This window comes from Sphaerodactylus townsendi, linkage group LG05 (genome assembly GCF_021028975.2).
Source record: "Sphaerodactylus townsendi isolate TG3544 linkage group LG05, MPM_Stown_v2.3, whole genome shotgun sequence".
NCBI lineage: Eukaryota > Metazoa > Chordata > Lepidosauria > Squamata > Sphaerodactylidae > Sphaerodactylus > Sphaerodactylus townsendi.
Genome location: NC_059429.1, coordinates 21,809,346 through 21,832,051, shown reverse-complemented (window position 1 = coordinate 21,832,051; position 22,706 = coordinate 21,809,346). Strand labels below are relative to the sequence as shown.

The following is a 22,706-nucleotide window of genomic DNA, read 5'->3' as shown; positions in this document are numbered from 1 at the left end:
CGTGGACTGGGGGAAATCCTTAGTGCCGAGGCCTAAGGCCAGCAGAAGGGCAAATGCCAAGGGGACGCCTCTTACCCGCTTTGATAACTGTGTATCCATCATGAAATTGTGGACGTGTTTTTCAGCTTTGGTGAGTTCCAGCTTCCGGGCAACGACAGCGACCACCAGGGCTGTGCACCCCGCACCCTAAGACACAGAAAAGGGGGAGGGGAGACTTTGTGACTGTTTTCCCCTCAATACTGAGGTCAGGAGGGAAAAGCCAAACGTGCTCTAGTTCTGCCTGTCTCATGGAGCATAAAATCCAGATGGGTCGACCTATACATTTTTATCCCAGATTTCCTCCAAGGAGCGGAGGGCAGCATACATAACTGCCTCCTTATTTTATCACCACAACAACCCAGCGAGGCAGGCAAAGTTGAGTGGCCCAAGATCACCCAACCAGTGTGCTTCATGGTAGAATGGGGATTTGAACCCAAGTCCTAGCCTGATAATTTCATCGATATTCTGTAGTCTGGAGATTAGCTGTGTTTCTAGGGCAGGGGTAGGGAACCTTTAACACTCAAAGAGCCATTTGGACCCGTTTTCCACGGGAAAAGAAAACACTTGGAGCCACAAATAATTTTTGACATTTAAAATAAAGATAACACTGTATATATTGAGTTTTTTTACCTTTTACTCCGCTCATTCTGAGAAGCGCATGGATGCGTCCGCCCTGCTGCCTGCAGGGCGGGCAAGGATGGGACCAGCAGCTTGGCCTCGCTGGCCGCCGGGAAAGCGCTCGCCCCGCTCAAACGGGGCGGGCGAGAGGGGAAGCCCACGGTGCGGCCCAGCTGGCCGCGGGCAATTGGTGCCCCCGCCCTGCTGCCTGCAGGGTGGGCAAGGATGAAGCCGGTGGCTCAGCCTCGCCGGCCGCTGGGAAAGCGCCCGCCCTGCTCAAACGGGGCGGACAAGAGGGGAAGCCCGCGGTGCGGCGCGGCGTGGCCCAGCCGGCCGCGGGCAATTGGTGCGCCTGCTCTGCTGCTTGCAGGGCGGGCAAGGATGAAGTTGGCGGCTCGGCTTCGCCGGCCGCCAGAAAAGTGCCCGCCCCGCTCCAATGGGGCGGGCAAGAGGGGAAGCCCACGGCGCAGCCCAGCTGGCCATGGGCAGTTGGTGCGCCTGCCCTGCTGCCTGCAGGGCGGGCAAGGATGGGGCCGGCGGCTCGGCTCGTGGAGCCGCAGTGCAAGGGCAGAAGAGCTGCATGCGGCTCTCGAGCCCCAGGTTCCCTACCCCTGTTCTAGGGGAACCCCACGTCTCACCTGGAGGCTGGCATCCCTAATATTGCACAAGAGAGGGAGCTAAGAGACAGGAGATTGCTTGAGGTCAGGTAATCCTCCAGCCCAGGGGTCTTCAAACTATGGCCCTCCAGATGTTCATAGACTACAATTCCCATGAGTCCTACCACTTGGCCATGCTGGCAGGGGCTGATGGGAATTGAAGTCCATGAACATCTGGAGGGCCATAGTTTGAAGACCCCTGCTCCAGCCCAACAGATACAGTTTCCAGGTCAGTAGTGTGGCAGGGAGTAAAACTGCTACAAAACTGGAGTTTTGGTGGAATAGAGTGTCACCCTGACCCAATGACATCATTTCTGGGCAATGGCCATTCATGTGCCCTCATTAGGCCTGCCAAGCCCCTGTTCAGGTCAAGACATCGCCTCCTCAGGTCCTGTTGCCCAATGCCACAAGAAATAGCAGAGTAAAATTAAAGAGAAAAACAAGGCCTCGTGTTACACAGTGTGTAACAGACTTCCCTCTGTGACACACCTCTGAAGATGCCAGCCACAGATGCAGGCGGAACGTTAGGAACAAGATCCACCAGGCCACGGCCACACAGCCTGGAAAGCCCACCACAACCAGTTGAATCTGGCCGTGAAAGTCTTCGACAATACAAGGCCTCATCTATTCACAAGAAGTTATTATCATAGAGTTCTTAGTCATTCCTAGAACTTTCCAGAAGCGAAAAGGGTAGCTCTAGGAATCACTGGAAACTCAATGGTAAGAACGGTTGGTTTTACCAAAGAGTTTCTGACAATTCCTAGAGCCTTCCCTTTCACTTCCAGGTAGCTCTATGAATTTTCAGGAACCCCTGAAATCCCTGTAATTTTCACTTTTCAGCCAGAACGCTGCTCTCCCAGCCCTCCTGCCACTGGCCAACACTGGGCTGACTACCCTCCCGTGGGCCCAAATGGCATGTGGGGTCTCACCATAATGCCAGTCAGCAGGCAGACCCCTTTCCCGCAGTAAGTGTGGGGGACCATGTCACCGTAGCCGATGGAGAGGAACGTGATCGAGATCAACCACATTGCCCCCAGGAAGTTGCTGGTCACGTCTTGCTTGTCGTGATACCTGTCAAAGAGCCAGAGGGAGAAAGTTCCCATCAAAACCAACTTAGGTTCTTTCCCCCACATCCCACACCTGGCCCCAACCCCCCACCCCACCCTGAGAGGCCGCAGGAGCCCCTAACATCAAGTCTTCATCTAACACAGCCAGCCACTTGGGATGGGGAGAGGCCTACTCTTGAGCAGGGCAGGAATTTAAGCAGGTCAAGGCCAAAAACATTTGTCACCCTCCTAATGTGGATCTTGGGAATTCCACAGGTTTGTTAATGCAACACAAACAGAAGTCCTATTGTTTTCTAGCAAAAACAAAACTCAAATGTGCATTTCAGGCAGCGTAGGTTTTGCATTCAATTTGCCCGTCCAGGTGATGCAGAAAAATAAAAACCGAATGATGCACCATTTCTGGAAATTGCTTTGAAAAAAAGAGGGGAGAGAAAAAAAAAACCAAAAGTGCATTTGAGCTGACATGGCTGTTAAAATCAATTTACAGAGTAAGGAAGTAGCCTCCCCCCCCCCCCACCCCCGCATTTATGCACTGGGAAACGGCCTCTGTCTCCAGCTCTGTCTCTCTGGCACCCAGAAGCATTTAAAGTATATTTAAGCATTTTGCACAAACCAATCGAGGGAGCAATTCTTGCATTCTCATTGCCGCTTTTGCAGGCCGCTGTCCATAAACCCAAGCGACCGCCTGTTCGGTGGGTCAACATTATTTGAAAGTGTGAAGGATTTTGCTCCTTTAGGGAAAAAAAATATCCCAAGATTTCTGGCTTGGATCCGCAACAAGTCTGCATTCTCATTCCAATGGCAAATGAGCCCGACGTTCTAGCGCTATTTAGATGGCGGTTCTACAACATGCTGCATGCAACACTGCTTCGGGAAAGGTTCCAAAAGCTCACAGAATGGCATATTCAGCTAGGGTTGCCAGCTTTGGTTTGGGAGATTTCTATGCGCTTGGGGGCAGAGCCTGGGGTGGGTAGAAGAAGGATGATTTATACCCCACCTTTCTCTCCTGTAAGATGACTCAAGGTGGCTTACAAGCTCCTTTCCCTTCCTCTCCCCACAACAGACACCTTGTGAGGTAGGTGGGGCTGAGAGAGTTCCGAAGAACTGTGACTAGCCCAAGATCACCCAACAGGAATGTAGGAGTGCAGAAACACATCCGGGCGACCTTTGAGGAGTGTGTGGGACTTCAGCTGGTTATAATGCCACAGAGTCCATCCTCCCAAGCAGTTATTTTCCCCAGAGGAGCTGGAGACCAGTTATAATTTTCAGGAGATATCCTGCCCAAGCTGGAGTTTGGCAACACTAACGTTAGAGCAAAAAGTAATCCGCCCCCCTCCCATCCACCAATCTACTTGGCAGTCTCTCATGGTCCTGAAATATTATAGTCACAAAACTATATCTGTCCTTCCCCCAGGGTCTGTGTTCTCACTGTGTCAAGGCCTGCCCCACAGTCTTGCTCGGTCTCCCAGAAAATGTTGACACCCGTAGATCTGGCTTGGCTCACTTTTCTGTTTTTTTGCTTTTTCTTCTGCACCTAGGAAAATAGTTATCTCATCCTCTGACCTTGGAGACCATGGCATTTTCCCCATGGCCAATATATCCTGGGATGAGGGGAAACATCCCGGTTCAGCCATGACTTCTGCATGGCTTCCGGGTCTAACTCGGGCCCGCCCCACGAGATTCCCCTTATTCCGCCCCTTTCAATAAATGATAAAATTGGTGGTTCTTTTTTAAAAACTGCGCTGCTCCCGCTCCCATGCAAACACCAGTTTATTTTTCCCAGCTCGCTTCCTGCAGCCAATCAGAGCGTCAGAAAAACGGGACAATTCACGCATTCGCAGAAACATCAGCAAGGAAAACAAAACTAAACCGGGGGCTATGCAAGTTCTTCCTTCCGGCCTGAACGTGCTGCTGAGTTGCCGTGCGGAGGGAGAAACCGAGAGAAACATCCCAGTATGTATGATACCGTTTTTTCCCGAGATATTTTATCCGCTTGGAAAATGCCTATGTGTCCAGCCGCAGTTTCGCTTTTGGCTAAAGGAGCAAGGGAAGGAGTTGGCTTTAGCTTGGCCATCTATTTTCTACTATGTACTTTTCTACTTTTCTTCCTACCTCCTCTCACAATACTAGACAACACAGTATCAATAGTAGAGACCTTTAAATTTCTAGGCTCCATCATATCTCATGACCTAAAATGGTCACCTAATATCAAAAATGTCATCAAAAAAGCACAACAAAGAATGTTCTTTCTGCGCCAACTCAGGAAGCTCAAACTGCCCAAGGAGCTGCTGATACAGTTCTACAGAGGAATCATTGAGTCTGTCATCTGCACCTCTATAACTGTGTGGTTTGGTTCTGCAACCCAACAAGATCGACACAGACTTCAGAGAATAATCAGAACTGCAGAAAAAACAATTGCTGCTAACCTGCCTTCCATTGAGGACCTGTATACTGCACGGGTCAAAAAAAGGGCTGTGAAAATATTTACTGACCCCTCGCATCCTGGACATAAACTGTTTCAACTCTTACCCTCTAAACGTCGCTACAGAGCACTGCACACCAAGACAACTAGACATAAGAACAGTTTTTTCCCGAATGCCATCACTCTGTTAAACAAATAATTCCCTCGATAATGTTAAACTATTTATTATATACTTATTATATAATTACTGCACTACTTTTTTCATCATTCCTATTACCCATCTCCTCCCACTTATGACTGTATGACTATAGCCTGTGCTGACATTTTATTTTATTTTATTTTATTTTATGATTTTACATTTTATGTTTTCATTACTGATTGTTTCCTGATTGCTTACTAGACCTTACTAGACCTATATGACAATCATTAAGTGCTGTACCTTATGATTCTTGACAAATGTATTTTTCTTTTATGTACACTGAGAGCATATGCACCGGAGACAAATTCCTTGTGTGTCCAATCACACTTGGCCAATAAAGATTCTATTCTATTCTATTCTATTCTATTCTATTCTATTCTATTCTATTCTATGTTTATTGAATATCAGTTGTGTATCTATCGCAAGTTCTCAATAAAATCAGATTTCGTTAACCCTCGAGACTGCCTAGTTGTAAGGGTCTGTTACCCCAGTCATTACCAAGTCTCAAGAATGGTTCAAGAACTTTATTAGAACTGTGTCAGCCCAACGGCCAGATAGCTGAAACTGGGTTTGGCTCTCTGGCCCCAGGTTAAAGACCTGAAGGTTACAGTTTGACTCAACCTAGTATCCTCCCACCCTTGCATTTCCACAGTATCAGCATGTGAAAGGACAGTGAGAAAGAGACATTGTTTTGGGGACAGACAGTTACTCCCCCAATAAGGCAGATAAGGAGAAACAGTTTAAGCACTATTGCTTGTTACTTATGAGCAAAGGAAAGGGGCCCCATGGCCTTGGGCGATGATAATAGCCGGGCCGTCTGCATCTAGGCTGCCTACGTGTGAACTGCCAGGTCAAGTATGGTGCAGGCTTGACACTAGTTGAGGAAGAATGTAGGAATGACACACAGATGTCAGGGAGATCGAGGGGGTGGGGGTGGGGACATGCCTGGTAGAAAATATATAAACTTCCCTCAGTTGGGTTCCATTCTTTTCTTTTGCTTTTTTAAAAAGAAAAACCTTTTTTGTTAGAAATTGGAATATACAAGTTTTATGTTATGAATGGCAGATAAAAGGGTGAACTTATTTAAAAATTGGATACATTGCAAAAAAGGATCTATATCTGTTGATACCACTATTGTATATCTTACCAATAATTAAACGCTAAGGAATGGACTGTCCGACGACACACCCTCCACCAATAAGGGAGAAAGATCCATGAAGTCCTGCTCCCCCATTGGTGGGGGACATTCCATCCCTGCCCCAGATAGGGGCATTCCATCCATTACTGGGGGACATTCCATCTGGGGTTGAACAAACCCTTCTGGCCTTCCCCCTAGAAACCACCCCAGCCTGCGGATCAGCTGATCCACAGGCTGAAGAAGCCCTTCCCGCAGTGGAGGGATTCAAATAATTTAACAAGTGGTTGTTTACAAGTACCATTTTAACAATCGGTTCTGCCAAAGTGGTGCGAACCGGCTGAATCCCACCACTGCCTTCCTACCTCTCCCGTCCACCCCCAACAACCACCCTGTCCCCAAACAAACCCTCCCCACCTTCCCCCACCCATAGCAACCCTTTGCCTGGTCTCTCCCACCCCACCCCCCAAAGACAAGGTAGACTAGCGGGGCAGCAGCACATGGCTCCCAGCTGCCCTGCTGAGCCTGCCACCGGCCTTCCCATCCCTCTACTCTCCCTTTCCCACCTCCCAAAGACAAGCTGGGAAAGCCCAGTCCCCTACCTACCCTCACCTCTCTCCCCCCCCCTGCCCTATCTAGGCTCACTGTATTTCTTACCCTATAGAAAGCTATACTGCTAGTCAGTGGTGGGATCCAAAAATTTTAGTAACAGGTTCCCATGGTGGTGGGATTCAAACTGTGGTGCAGCGCCATTGGGGCTGGACGGGGCACGACAGGGGCGTGGCCGGGCATTTTGGGGGCGGGACATTCCTGGGCGGGGCAGTGGCAAGGACACAGCCGCTGTGCCGGTCCTTGGGTGGGAAACGAATGCACGCAGGCGCAGGCTGCCACGCACGCCGGTGCACCTCCTGCTAGACTGCTTCAAGTTCTGCGCGCTAGTGCTGAGAGGAGGGGCGTAACTCAGGCAAAAATCACGTGGCAAAATCGCCAATTGGTAACCCCCTCTCGGCACACACAAATACTTGGGAACCTGTGAGAACCTGCTGGATCCCACCTCTGCTGCTAGTCTGTTTATAAAAAGAATCCAGTATTCACACAACTAGAAGAAGAAGAGCTGGTTTTTATGCCCCGCTTTTCTCTACCTTTAAGGAATCTCAAAGCGACTTACAATCGCCTCCCCCTTCCCCACAACAAGCACCTTGTGAGGTAGGCGCAGTTGAGAGAGTTCTGAGAGGACGGTGTCTGGCCCAAGGTCACCCAGCAGGTTGGAGGAGTGGGAACTCAAACCCAGTTCTCATGGCCACTACTCTTAATCAACCACTCCATGCTGGCTCTCCCCTCAGTTTCCTTCCCTCTTTCATCTGCACACATCCAGTAACCTGAGAAGTCACAGAAAATGCTAATTTGTCCCAAGGTAGGATGCCCTTCTGATCGTCTTCCACTGCGGGCCAAAATAGCCTACAGGTGCGTTTGTGTAAAATGTGCCGACGACGAACCCTCCACCAATAAGGGAGCAGGACAAGTCAAAGACATCTTCTGGCAACCCCACAGGACTTTCAGGGCAAGAGGCACACAAGGGTGGTTTGTTGTTACCTGCCTCTACAGCTTCTTGCACTGGAGGAAAGAGGTACCATTTATGGAAGGGACTGGCAAGATGTCACTCCGGGGGGGAGGGGGGAGGCTAACCTGCACTGCAGCAGAAATGGCTGGGCTCCTTTATTCTAAAAAAAATGAAGGGGGGGAGGACCACATTTCCATATTAACAAGTCTCTGAAGAGAGGTGTACATTAGAGGAAAACGGTGGCAATGAATGAAAGTAAAGCAGAATGTGCGGCAAACCGCAACCGACTTCCTGCCTGAATTCTCCTTGCCTCCACCTCCGTTTCCTGCATCTCTTGCCTCTTTTTGGGGTGTAAACATTGAGGGGGGGGGAGAGGAATCTGATTCTGACACACTGCTGGCCAGCCAGCATCTATAATGGCAGAGTCAAGAAGTTAAAAAAGAAACAGATGTGGAAAATAGCCAGTCCGATGCCATGTATGTTTACTCAAAGGTGTGCTGGGTGGGGCGGTTTACTCACAGGTAAGTGTTTATGGGGCCACAGCCTAAGTATAGTTCTAAATGTGGAAAAGTAGATTTCTCCTATTCTGCTTTTTAAAATTGTTGATGGGTTCCCTTAGGAATAGACTGGGATGATGCAATAGCCCTAGAATGAATGGAACCAAGAGCACATCAACCCTGTGAGGCAGGATAGTCTGTGTGACTGGTTCAAGGTCTCCCACTGAGTTTCCACAGTACGGTAAGGATTCAAAACCTGCGTCCTGCAAATCCTAGGCTTTCACTCTAACCACTACACCATGTTACCAGTGCTGCAAGGAACCAAGAGTCAAGCTGCAGTGACAGCAACAATGGATATAGCCTTGCCCCTGCTGAAAAGGTTTGAGCTGAGCCAAGCACATACTGCCAGCACCATATGGCCTTCTTAGCTCAACTTGCCCCTGGCTGCCAGTCCTGGATTTCCCTTGGTCCCCCACTCTTCCTCAGTACTGGTTTTACTAGCAGAATTATCCAGAATGGAGTCTCACCCAGGTTGCCTCATCTGCCTCTCCTTCAACGTTACAAATGTAGTGGTAAAACACTGCAAAAAAAGCAATCATGGCAGGTGTAGTGTTTAACCAATGTATACTGCTGGCACTGATGAAACAACACAAACAAAAAATTGGGGGAAAGAATGGTTTGGATCCTACAGGTTTGTTTCATAAGCAATAGCTTTTGGCGCAAGGAGCCAGGGGCGTATCTGCCAGAGGGACATGTGGGGTCACATGTCCCCGGACGCCACCCATTTGATAACATGGGGAGGGGCGCAAAATCACACACACCACTAGATCAAGCCCTGGTCAAGAACTGGGGGCCTGCATGTCCCTCTAGCAGGTACCGACGCCACTGCCGCCAGGCCAAATTCAGTCAAATCCATCGGAGGCTGTGCCTGCCTCGCTCAAGGCCCTTGAGCAAGGTAGGCGTGGCCTCTGATCGAAGTGGGGGGGCTAGCAGGTGGCAGCAGGACTGAGAGCCTGCCACGAACCAGTCAAGGGGCTTGCCACAACCCCTCGCTCAAGGGGCTTGCTACGACCTGCTGCTGCCACCTACCTGCCGCCCCCCTCTGATAGGGGGCACAGGGGGCGCAAAGGGTGAGTGGGGGGTTGCCCTGGGCGCTATTTAGTGCCGGTACCCCTCTGCAAGAAGCCACTACTAGTGGAATGGATGTGGGGTAGCCAACCCTAGATGTGGTCATGGTGGACAAAACTGCAAGAGAGCAGTAGCATCTCTACGCATCCGCAACATAGACGAGGGAAACTGTGGATAAGAAAAATTCTGTCTGTATACAATTTGCAAATAAACAATGATTCCTCCAGCATTGGCTCCCTTTTGCAAATGAGGCCAAAGTAGGGTAGCCAGTTCTGGGTTGGGAAATACCTGGAGATGTTACAGGTGGAGCCTGTGGAGGGCAGGGTTTGAGGAGGGGCGGAATCTCAAAAGGGTGAATGCCATTCAGCTGTCCCTCTGCAGTCACCATATTCTCCAGAACCACTGTGATTCTGGGAGATCTCCACACCCTACCTGGAGGTTGGCAACCCGAGGTCAAGCCACTCCAAAATCCAGGGCAATAGGTTTGCCAACTCTGGCTTTGAATTTTTTTTTCCTGGCAGTTTGGGAGCACAAGCTGGGGACTCTGGGCAGTGAAGTTTGGGGAGGGAAAGGAACTCAGCACGTTTCTAGTGTATGGCCCTTTCTGCACAATCAAAATAAAACATAGTGAAGCAGGAAATAAAACATTTACTCCATGGAGTTCTGCATGGTTTCCCCCCCAAAAATGTTCTGAAAACATTCTGGTTCCAGCCTGGCAAACGTTTTATACGCATCCTTTTTAATAATGATTCTTTGGACTGAAACGTTTTCAAAACATTTTCAGGGCTGTGTGATTAACTTGATACGTTTTCCACGCTCCTCTGCCACGCCTGAACGTCCTCCTCAGCGCTATTTTCTATTGCATTGCTAAGCTCACTCTGTTCCTTCTCACCAGATTATTTTAATCATTTCTGCTTTTTAAATTGGGGGGGGGGGGTGTTTAAATCTTTGCAGCTTCAATTACGTGAATCACACAGCATGAGGCTTAGAAGCATCAAAGCATCAATTCCAACAAAAAAATTTAAAACTAAAAAAAACTAAAAAAAGACAGGAATTGTTTGGGGGGGATCAAAAATGTTTTGCAAATGTTGAGGGCAGATATAAAAAAAATTCCTTATATCGACAGGCTTTGTCCATGTGATATGGGGGAAATAGAGACCCTGACACATATTTTTTTACGATGCCCCACTCACAATGAAATGAGGGCAAAACTGTTTGACTCTCTTCCAACATCAATTTTTCTTGGCCCTGAGGATTGTGCCATGGAAGAAGATGCCAATCCGAATATAACCAGAGAGGTGGCAAAATTCAGTGCTTATGTGGTTAAAAGGCGTGGACAAGTAGGGCAATAAAAATAGGAACTTTGGATCAATGATTTTATCTTTTATTTAAATTTTATTCCAGTTTTTCACTTGAACTTATATTATGGTTTGGACAAACAGTCTCTGGAAACTGGTTACCTCAATTTTATTTTGTATCTGGTCTGGAAATGTACTATCTGGATTTTATATTTTATATCTGATATTTTCTGGTCTTTGACCGAAATAAAATATTGATTGGTTGATTGCAAACGTTTCCAGGGACTTGTGCGAAACAGGCGAAAGTCTGCCCTCTGAAGCTGCCATTTCTTCCAGGAAAACTGATGTCAGGAGATCAGGTGTAATTCTGGGCCCTGCCTGGAGATTTTCAGGAGGTTGACAATCCTGGGGATGGGGGCTCAACAGGAAAGTGTTGCCAAAGACTCTGTGTAGGCCTCACAGTTACCTGACTGGGGCAGTGAATTACCAGCCTCCAGCCCCTATCTCAGTGGTTCTCAACCTTCCTAATACCGCGACTCTTTAATACAGCTTTTCATGTTGTGGTGACCCCCAACTCTAACATTTATCCATTTTACAGATGGAGAACACTGATGCGGAGAGTCTTAGGCGACCCCTGTGAAAGGGTCGTTCGACCCCCCAAAGGGGTCTCGACCCCCAGGTTGAGAACCACTGCCCTATCCCACCTGGAACGAAGGCCCCTTGCGCACCTGCAGAATAATGCACTTTCAATCCATTTTCAATGCACTTTGCAGCTGTATTTTACTGTGCAGAACAGCAAAATCCACTTGCAAACAATTGTGAAAGTGGATTGAAGGTGCATTATTCCGCATGTGCGGAAGGGGCCCCGTCTCCCTCAATACCTGGGATTTTTTGCTCAATCCCAGCCAAGGCCTGGCCCGTTGACGAGCAAAGAGCGCAAAACCAACATGACACTGTTCCGAAGCGAGGGCACTGCGCCTTTCAAGACAGGGGCTTTGCAGATCTCGGTTGATCCCACACAAACAGACATAGCCCAGGCTCTTTGGAGAGATACGGAGCTCTCTCTTATTAATCAGATTTTCTGGGGAATTGGGAATGTCAACAAAGCTAAGGATGAAAGCGCCTGCTCTTGTGCGCTGTTCAAATGCACAGCAAATTAAAGCTAATGCAAGATGAGTGGGACGAGAGCGCGTTGGGATTTCTCTGCCGTGTCGAGCCGCTCCGCAGAGGCCCCCCGGAGGTGTGGCGGAGGAGCATTTAAAAGCGACGTGAAATGCATTTACAAGAAAGTGCTACATAATTACTAATGGCGCTAATTAATATCACAGCCAAGTAGCTAAAAGGCCAGTTGTGTTTGACAGGTGGGGACAGAAGGGGAACGGGAGGGTCCAGACTTTTCTTCAACCCTACTGCCTTCCAGAAGGAGGGGGGGGGGGAGATTTCTTTTTCATTAGCAAGGAACGGATGGATTTCTTTTTGGTGCAGGGACACGTCAGGCGGATGGAAGGCCTTCCCACACACATTTATCTCCGGAGTATGAAACTTCAAATGGCGTCAGCCCGGTTTCCAAAGTACAACCAGCATAAGAGGATTGCTCATGGTAAGGTTGCCATCTCTGTGTTGGGAATTTTCTGCAGATTTTTTTTTTTGGGGGGGGGGTCTAAAAAGGGTGGGGTTTGGGGTGGGAGCAAAGCAAAGTATCAGAAGAAGAGTTTGAATCTATACCCCACTTTTCTCTTCTGTAAAGAGTCTCAAAGCAGCTTACAAACTCCCTTCCCTTCCTCTCCCCATAACAGACACCTTGTGAGGCAGGTGGGGCCGATAGAGTTTGGAGAGAACTGTAACTAGCTAAGGTCACCCAGCAGGCTTCATGTGTAGGAGTGGGGAAACGAATCTGATTCACCTAATTAGAGTAGCCGCTCCTGTGGAAGAGTGGGGAATCAAGGCTGGTTCCCCAGCTTAGTGACTGCCGCTCTTAACCACCACACCACACTGACTCTCTAATGCCTTAGAATCCACCTTCCAAAGCAGCCATTTTCTCCAGAGCAACTGACCACTGTCGTCTGAAGGTCAGCTGAAATTCCAGCAGATCTCCAGGCTCTGTCTACCTGGAAGTTGGCAGCACTAGTCCTTGGACAGACATGTGACACCAACACATTTGGAAATAACGTTCCTGTTCTGGTTTCTAGTGATGAAAAAGGGAATCTGGATGATCGAGGGATTGGCGTTCTTTCCCAACATGAGAAAGGTAAAGAAGCACAGGGACTTCTCAGTTTAGAGAAAAAGCAAGTGAAGAAGAAGAAGAAGAAGAAGAAGAAGAAGAAGAAGAAGAAGAAGAAGAAGAAGAAGAAGAAGAAGAAGAAGAAGAAGAAGAAGAAGAAGAAGAAGAAGAAGAAGAAGAGTTTGGATTTATATTCCCCCCCTTTCTCTCCTGTAAGGAGACTCAAAGGGGCTTACAATCTCCTTGCCCTTCCCCCCTCACAACAAACACCCTGTGAGGTGGGTGGGACTGAGAGAGCTCCGAGAAGCTGTGACTAGCCCAAGGGCACCCAGCTGGCGTGTGTGGGAGTGCACAGGCTAATCTAGTTCCCCAGATAAGCCTCCACAGCCCAAGCGGCAGAGCAGGGAATCAAAGCCGGTTCCTCCAGATTAGAATGCACCTGCTCTTAACCACTACGCCACTGCTGCTCCTGAAGAGTCATGACAGAGGATTATAAACACGTGCGTGCAGATAGAGAATGTGGTTAGAGAAAACTTTTTCTGTCTCACCCTTGATTAAATCTTTTTTTTTAATTGGTAGGCAGGCGTCTCAAGACTGAAAAAAAAGAACACTTCTTCACACAAAGAATAATTGGCTTGGGGAATTCACTGCCACTGGATGCAGTGATAGCCGTACTTCAAACAGTGATTATCATGTTTATCATTTTTAGCAAAGAGAGGTCCAATAATGCCTGGAAACCACAGAACCTCCATGATCCCAGGCCGTGTATTTTTAATTCTCTGTAACAGTCCAATTCAGACCTCTCTGGCGGGTGGGGATGGCACCGCTGCAGTGCCTGCCGCACCACCGCTTCCAAATGGCAAAAATCCGGCCGAATTTTGGACATTCGCCACAAAAAATGTGTCGTATGTCCGAGGCCAGCTCTATTGGTGTGTGGGAGCTGGGAGGGCAGTGGAAGGCAACTATGGTCGGCTCCACCTCCTGGAATGCCCCTAGCCACACCGGGGCATCTTTCTGCTCTGGTGGGGCTGGGGGCAGCTTCTGGTGTCACCCACATACCTCCTCCCTCACTGGCACATTTGCCCCTTGTGGGGTCAGGGTGGATACCCACATTGGTGCAGGGCTGTGCTGACTGCCCCCCTCCCCCGGATTGGGCTGCCCAGTTATTAAGATTATATCAACAAATTGTTTCAGAGGTAGCCATGCTGGTCTGCAGAAGAACAGCCAATTTCGAGTTCAGTAGCACCCTGGAGACCCAAAAGATTTTTAGTATTTGACTAAGGGAGCTTCGACTCTCAAAAGCTCATAGCCCGAAAATCTTGCCAGTCTCCAAGGTGCTGCCGAACTAAAATCTAGCTGTTCAAGAAGAGCAAATTATCTCTGAGGTTTTTTTGTTGTTGTTCTTTTTATCCAGGAGTACATTTATATACCATGAAATAAAATACCACCACCACCACAACAAAAAGTATTCCCAAACAGAGATGTCATAAACCGTCCAATATTAATTTTTAAATGAGCATCTTAAAATTTCAAAAACCAGGATTTTTCCAAGCTGGCTCAATTCACATTTGAAAACAACCTCCCCCCCTCTTCTCCAAATTCACGTCCCCCCCCCCCCAGTCAGAGAATTTTATACCATGGGGGAGAGCATGTTTTTCATCTTTGTTGCTCTCTCTCTCTCTCTGCTTAAGAGCTTGGTTCTTCCCACATTTCAGCAGATGATGTGCTAAATTGCATCCCGAGAAACAACTGCACACAAACACCACCATTTCTTGCCCAGGGAAACAGATAAACACTCAATGCACTAATTAGCTTCTATTTTTAAGGAAACTAACTGGGGCTGAACAACAAAAGACTGAGGGGCCAAGTTCTGAAAGGAGTGCTTTTGCAAAAGAAAACCGGGATCACGCAGCGTTGAGGTCCTGTTTGGACCTTCCAAAGACACGTCTGAAAGATAATAGTCAGCGTTTGCGCTGGGGCCGGGGGCCCACATCTTGGACTTCATTCCACTCCCCAACACTTTGGTGACTTTTCAAGTTGCCGAAGTTTTCATCTCATTTAGGCGAATAAGCTCTTAAAAAAAACAAAAACCTAGGACGTCTACGAGCTTCCGGATCTGAAGAAGGTAGGATTACCAACTTCCAGGTGGTAGTTAGAGACCTCCTGTTATTCAGAGGCATATCTAGGGAAAATGTAGCCCAGTGCAAAATCTGAGTTTTCTCCCCCCATGGGCAGTCATGGTCTTAAAGTCAGTGTATGGAGGAGGAGGGTTGTGGGGATGATTTTCTCCCCCCATGGGCAGCCAGGTCTTAAAGTCAGTGTATGGAGGAGGAGGGTTGTGGGGATGATTTTCCGCACCCCACATGACTAAATGGCTTCAACCTGGGGACATTTGACACCGTATGTCCCCCCGGGCGGTACGCCACTGCTGCTATTACAGTTAATCACAAGGTTGCAGAAATCAGTTCACCTGGAGAAAACGGCTATCTTGGAAGGTGGGCTCTTCATCATTTTACCCCATCTAAGTCTCTTCCCGCCCTAAGCGGTACCCTTCTCAGGGTCCACCCCAAAATCTCCAGGTATTTCCCAACCCAGAGCTAGCAACCCTGGTAGAAGGGAATTGATGGGCGGAGCCAACAGTTAGAGGTGGAGCCAGCATTTGTGGGTGGGTCTTACTGCCTGATAAGCTTGTTTTCCACGATCAAGGAAGGTCTCTTTAATAATAAAAAGCAGCATTCCGTTCCCCATCAGTTCTACCAAGGCTACAAGGAGAGAGGAGTGAATTTTCAGTTCACATTTGCTTCATTTTCAACCTGCAACACAGTAGGAGGCAAGTAGGGTTGTTGTTTTCCAGGTGGGTGCTGGCGTTCTGCCAGAATTGCTACCGATCACCAGATGGGGCTTCCCTGGGGGAAGAGAAGCCACTGTTTCCTGTTTCCTGCCGCCATTCCCGTAGATGACTAGAGGAAAATAATGTTTAGAAAAATGCCGCATGCTCCTTTCTTGGGACAACCTCTCTTTTTGTGTCAGGCCCCAGGTGTGAATGCAGACTGGATCTCCCTTCAGTGCCAGCCAGAAGCCAAACTCCGCCCCTCCTCTCACTTCCTTGAAGGTGAGGATGGAGTGGCCTTGGTGACATCAGCCAACTCATAGAATCCCCAGAAACTCTACATGGTTTTACGATACAGTGCCCGGTAATTGCTAGAGAGGCATGATGTCACTTCTGGGTTTTCCCCAGAAGTGACATCACACTATCACTGACAGCGCCTTCTATGGGCGATTCCGCACATGAGTAAAATAGGTTCGACCCAGTTCCCTGAGAAGGGTACTAACCTAGGTCGAAGCCATTGTTGTTCCCCACTGCAACCAGCTTGATCCCAGCTCGGAGGGCAGAATCGTCCGGTGCCTCTTCGCCGCTCCGTTCCGATTGGCTACTGTTCTACGGCCATGTTCCGTCTATCACCACACACGTTATTTAAAAAACTGCCACAGGAATGGAGGGATGAAGGCGGCATTTTTTTATTGGCCAGCTGTACGCATGCCCGAAACACTCAGCTGTGATTAGCTGAATGGGGGACTCCTGGCACCAGAGATTCTGCACTTTACTGGAATCGAGCTGAGTTCGAGCGTGGTTCCCTGAAAAAGTAGTAGTTCCCAACTGGAGTCGGAAATTTGACCGTTACACGGGGCGAAGCTGGTACAAAACCACGTCGATCCCAGTGGTTGTGCGGAGCACTTAGGTCGAACACAGCTCGAACTTAGGTCGATAACTCAAGTGCGGAATCGACCTATGTCTCCAACCCATAAACTCAGACTGATTGCCAGGCAGTGCCTGAAACCTGTATCTTCAGATTGCAGAAATCGGTTCCCAACTGGAGAAAATGGCAGCTTTGGAGGGTGGATTCCATGACATTATATCCTGCTGAAATCCCTCCTTTCCCAAATCCCTCCAATTCCCAGTCTCCACCCCCCAATTTTCTGGGAATTTCCCATCAAGAGTTGACAACCCCAGATGAGAGTGGAGGAGGCTGCAGTTGGGAGCAAATGCTGGGGTTGTTTTGGGGTTTGTTTGTTTGTTTGCACATACTGCCTCTCTTGGGTCTAAAACAAATTATCACTATATAGCAGTGATGGCGAACCTATAGCACAGGTGCCAGAGGTGGCACTCAGAGCCCTCTCTGTGAGCACGTGCACACAGAGTTCGTCATGTGGGGGGCAGAAAATCACCTCCCACACACACCTAGGCTGAACTGGGCCACTGAGCATGACATGCACGCGCCACGGTGAGCAGGGAGGACTCAGCTGGTGGGCCTGGTGCTTGTGCTCCGGGTGGCTGCTGCCCAGGGGGTTTGTGTGCAGAGGAGGCAGAGATGCTAGAGAGGCACAGAGCGGTGCACGCGGGACTTGCTGGAGGCTAGAGCAGGCTGGCAGGGTGGGGCAGAAGAAGAGGGAGCCAACCATTTTTTTTCTAAATTAAAACCTCAGCATTCAGGTTAAATTGCCGGGTTGGCACTTTGCGATAAATAAGTGGGGTTTGGGTTGTAATTTGGGCACTTGGTCTCAAAAAGGTTCGCCATCACTGCTATATAGAGTCAATCAATCAATTTCAATTTATTGCAATCATTGACCAAATTCTGTCAAATCCATGAACGTCTATATTCAAAATTCCAACATTTCAGCAAACCTGAGCACCTAATTTAGTTTTAAAAGTTTTTTTTAAGCTATTAAATTCTTAATTTTTTTCCTATTTGGAAAAAAATGACTCTTCAAAAAGCTAGATTAACTATTTAAATGGGTAAATTCAATACATTTCTTTGTTCTACTTATGATGAAATTTGTATACAAAATCACGATAGTTGGCCAAATGCCTTGAAATCTGTGGAGTTTTATCAGAAAGAGGGTTTTTTTGCCATTTGTTGTTTCAGGGCAACCCGGGATTGTATCTAACAAAGGCTGAATAATCTCAGCTTGCATCTCATTATAGAAAGGGCAATAGAAAAAAAGAAAACATGCTTCAGGAACTCTACTTCCCCTAGTACAGTGATGGTGAACCTCTTCAAGACTGAGTGCCCAAATTGCAACCCAAAACCCACTTATTTATCGCAAAGTGCCAACATGGCAATTTAACCTGAATGCTGAGGTTTTAGTTTAGAAAAAACGGTTGGCTCCAAGGTGCGCATTACTCAGGAGTAAGCTTGGTGAAGCAACTGTGCAACACTTCGAATTGGTGAATCACGACCCTAGGAGGGTTTACTCAGAAGCAAGCCCCATTGCCAGCAACCAAGCTTACTCCCAGGTAAAGGATTGTGCCCAGACCAGCCTAGATGTGTGTGTGTGGGGTGTGTGTGTGATTTTCCGCCCCCCCACATGATGAATTCTGTGCACGCGTGCCCACAGAAAGAGCTCTGAGTGCTACCTCTGGCACCCGTGCCATAGGTTCGCCACCACTGCCCTAGTACACATGGGCATATTATTGTGGGGGATGACACCCAATCAAAGAAATCTGAACAGTATAGCCGTATGAGTTTTTTCAACCAATGGAGGACCTGTTTCGATCTGTATATATTTGCAAACGCAAAACCAAATTTCATTGTAAAGCACTATTGCTTAAGTACTATTGCTTAACTTAGGATGTAGGCACACATCACATTTGGACTTTCTTGTGGAAGAGGCATTTCTCCTATATGAAGGATATTCATCTTTTAAAAGATGGCACTTGTACTTTTTTTTTAGAGAATTAAATATTTGTCATTAAAATAGTTAACTTTTTTAAAAAAGGGACAGAAATCTGCTGCTTAATTAACAAGGGGGACAGCCTTTTAATGGAACTAAAGATTTTAACTAATCACAAAATCTATCCGCTAGATTAAATCTATCGCTATCCGCTAGATTAAACACCACAGTCCTAAACATTATAGATGATGATGAAGATGATGAAGACGAAGAATTTGGATTTATACCCCGCCTTTCTCTCCTGTAAGGAGATTCAAAAGGCCTTACAAATTCCTTCCCTTCGGTTGGGTGCTGTGTGGTTTCCGGAAAGCAGAATCCTTCCCTTCGTCTTTTCACATCAGATACCTTCTGATGTAGGTGGGGCTGAGAGAGTTCTAAATGAACTGTGGCTAGCCCCAGGTCACCCAGCAGGAATGTAGGAGTGGGGAAACAAATCTAGTTCACCAGATAAGAGTCTGCTGCTCATGTGGAGGAAAGCAGAATCAAATCTGGTTCACCTGATTAGAGTCCACTGCTCTTTACCATGACACCATGCTGGCACCATGCTGAGGACAGAATGCCCTCCGTGAATACCAGCAGGACTTTGCGCAACCTGGAATGTAGGCAGATAACCAAGCAGTGGGCACCATTCCCATCCTTCCCACTTTACAGACCACAAAGTTGAGCAGGAAGTCTGGCCCCAAGCATGCAGACCCCAAAGCGTGACGCACCACAGACCTTGAGCTCATTTTTCATCCCGAGACGATCATTTCAGCTCAAGTGTTCAGATGTTCTGAAATTCCCCATGTCCCAAATGTGTCTCCAAATCCTGGCATTAAAAATCAAATGGATGCACAAGACACCCAGTGTTTTGTTCTTTGGCTTCTGAATTCTGTACACAGAAATGTGCCAGCCGTGGATCTACTCCTTGTTCATTAGTGGCCTTTCACCCCCTCTGCAGTACAGGTTCGCACACTGCTAGTGAGCAACTTTGCCATGATAATATGTCTGGTGATCTTGATATTTGATACATAAGAAGAACAAGCCAGCTAGATCAGACCAGAGTCCATCTAGTCCAGCACTCTGCTACTCACAGTGGCCCACCAGGTGCCTTTGGGAGCTCACATGCAGGAGGTGAAAGCAATGGCCTTCTGCTGCTGCTGCTCCTGAGCACCTGGTCTGCTAAGGCATTTGCAATCTCAGATCAAGGAGGATCAAGATTGGTAGCCAGAGATCGACTTCTCCTCCATAATATCCAGGTTAGTGGCCATCACCACCTCCTGTGGCAGCATATTCCAAACAACAATCAAGCGTTGTGTGAAAAAATGTTTCCTTTTATTAGTCCTAATTCTTCCCCCCAGCATTTTCAATGAATGCCCCCTGGTTCTAGTATTGTGAGAAAGAGAGAAAAATTTCTCTGTGTCAACATTTTCTACCCCATCAATATTTTCTACCCCACACATATGGGCGCATCAATAAAATAGTGGTTAAAGGCCACACCCAACAAATCTGGATTCTACCTTCTATGCCAGGGGTAGGGAACCTGCGGCTCTCCAGATGTTCAGGAACTACTACCAATTGGCCATGCTGGCAGGGGCTGATGGGAATTGTAGTTCCTGAACATCTGGAGAGCCGCAGGTTCCCTACCCCTGTTCTATGCAAACCAATCCGGATTACTGTTTTGCAGTGTTTCTTCAGCCTACATCAGCATTGGGCAAAGCACCACACACCAGTAAGAATCCTGACGCAGTTATACATATGATCCCCTTGTGGCTGTCTTCCCTGTGACAGTGTTCTGTCAATGCACAAGTGCACACCCGCCAGGCACAGAGAGAAGCACAATGCAAATTAATTTAAGGAACTCAAAGGTGCAGCAAACCGCATACAATCCAATTCCCGGGATGTGCAGTCGGAATTTCTGGTGCCAGAATGAAATGGAGAACAGAACAGAATTCTAGAGCAAGGGGAAAAAAGGAAACAGGCCCGGAGAAGGAAGAAAATCAGCCTGGCCCTATTGAGGAGTCAGATTTTCAGCTCAAGACCCACCCCTCAATTCTCCCTGCTTCCCCCGCACCCGATCCCAGCCCCCCGGCAAGCAAGTGAAGGATCACAGAAAGAAAACGAGAGAGAGAATTCTCTCCTCCCCGATGCAGAGCATTGCCGATTTCAAAAGGTGCATCCAGACTCTGAGGGTGAAGGAGTTTGGAGAAAGCATGCAGGATGGGGGAGAGGAGAGGAACGAATGGTCCCCCCAAACCAAAACAAGAACAGAGAGTCCCAAACAAGTCTGACTCCAAGCAATGGGGGAAAGAGGAATTTAGGATTGCTGCTTTGTTGATACCGCTCCTTGCCCAGCTGGGGTCAACAGAGCTCCCCAGAAATCCCAGTAATTCAGTCTGGAACAAAGTCTTCCTTGCCCAGAGAAGGGGAAGCCTGAACCTTGCAAAGTTTGGGTTGGAAGAACCTAAGCTGAGCATGAATTAAGGGTCATCATGAAGCATGGGGGTGGGCAATGGGGCAGGAGAATAAAAATTAACAGGGAAAACAAGACAGAGTTTGTTGTTGTTGTTGTTGTTGTTGTTGCTAAAATCTTTTCCAGCACCCCAAATCCTTTAGCTGAAAATGCTGGGAACAAGTGCTCTACCCCTCTATTCTGGCTTCTCCTATTCAAAGCAGAAGAGCAGAGCTACAGAGTCCCCTCCAATAGTAAAGGAAGCCGACCTATATCAAATCAAAGCACCCAGCCCAAGGTTATGACTGGGCAGTCTCTCCAAAAACCAAGGCAGAGAAGGGTCATTCTCAAAATTTACTATCTGATATCCTGGAGATTGGATCTGAGACGTTTTGCATGGCGAGCTGAGGCTCCACTTTTCTAGTCTGTCTGACATTGCTCTGCAGGGTCTTAAGCAGACCCTACTGAACTAGATGGACCCACAGTCTGCCCAGATACAGAGGCGTACGGGGGGAAATGGTGCCCAGAGACATCCATTCTCCGGGCACCCCCCCCAACCCCCTCCCGGCAGCCAGCTCGAAGCCGGCAGCCGGGAGGGGTTTGGGGGGAGCCAGCAGCTGGGAGGGGAGCGAGGCTTAGGGGGTTCTCTGGCTTCCTTGGCCCCGTCCATGTCGATGATGACATGGGCGGGGCTGAGGGTGCCAGAAGAGGACAAGGCAGCAGAAAGTCCTGGTCAGGTGGGGGGCCAATTTTGCGCCCCCACATGACCAGATCAGTGGGGCCCGGGGACAATGGGGCCCGGGGACAGTGGGGCCCGGGGACCTCCTGTCCCTAGGCAAATACGCCACAGCCTGGATATATAGGGCAATTCCTCTGTTCATGACTGCAGAGCCAAATGTGGGTCACCCACGAGGATACAAGGTCGTAGGGCAGAAATTTTTTACAAATGGTTATCTGTCATATTACTGTATCTCTTAGCTCTTTGTTCTTGATTTATGCCAATAAAGGTTGATTGACTGAATCAAATCTGGCTTCTTCTTGTTCTTGGGCTATATTCCCCTTGAGGGGGTTAGCACTGACATTTTCTTCACCAAATAGCTCGATTGGGGGCCTTTCCAAGGGTAAGGTTGACAGCATGCATGTCTTCAGCAATGCGGCCCATCCACCGTTTCTTTGGTCTTCTACATGGCCAGTGGCCTCCAGGGTCAAAGTTCAGGCCCGTTTTTGCAACAGAAGTCTCATCCAGTCGCATAAATTGTTTTAAGGCATATTGGGGGAGGGAAATACTAGAATAATCAATATGCAAAGGGAACGGCTGGCAAAGATTTGTATGGGACTGAAGATCTTAAAGATGCTTCACAGAAAGGAAAATGGCAGAGATCAACAATTACCATAAATCCAAGTGTGAACCATGTGCAGATGTATGCACAAAAGCCCTCAGGCTGGGTGCTCCTGTAAGGGAGTTGGAAAATTGGGTTGGAAAATTCCTGGAGATTTGGGTTGGAACCTGAGGAAGGTGGGTACTGGGGAGGGAAAGGGAAGGACCACTCAGCTGGATATAGTCCATCCTCCAAAGTGTCCATTTTCTGCATGGGGAGCTGATGTCTGTAGTATAGAGACCACTTGAAATATAGGGAGAACTCTAGGCCCTATCGGAAGGTTTGGCTCTTTCATAGTCAAAGGCCATTTATGCACTTGTGT

General features: G+C 48.2%; 1 protein-coding gene across 4 annotated transcripts in view; it reads right to left on the bottom strand.

The window, feature by feature from the left end:
• KCNN1 (potassium calcium-activated channel subfamily N member 1) overlaps positions 1-22,706 on the bottom strand; it is a 138,528-nt gene that overhangs the window by 10,872 nt on the left and 104,950 nt on the right. For all 4 annotated transcript variants that reach the window (XM_048496059.1, XM_048496060.1, XM_048496061.1 and 1 more), the window contains exons 5-6: positions 2,243-2,384; positions 76-186 (exon numbers count right to left, since the gene is read on the bottom strand). In XM_048496059.1, coding sequence (XP_048352016.1) covers positions 76-186; positions 2,243-2,384 — 253 coding nt within the window. The remainder of the gene's footprint in view (positions 1-75; positions 187-2,242; positions 2,385-22,706) is intronic.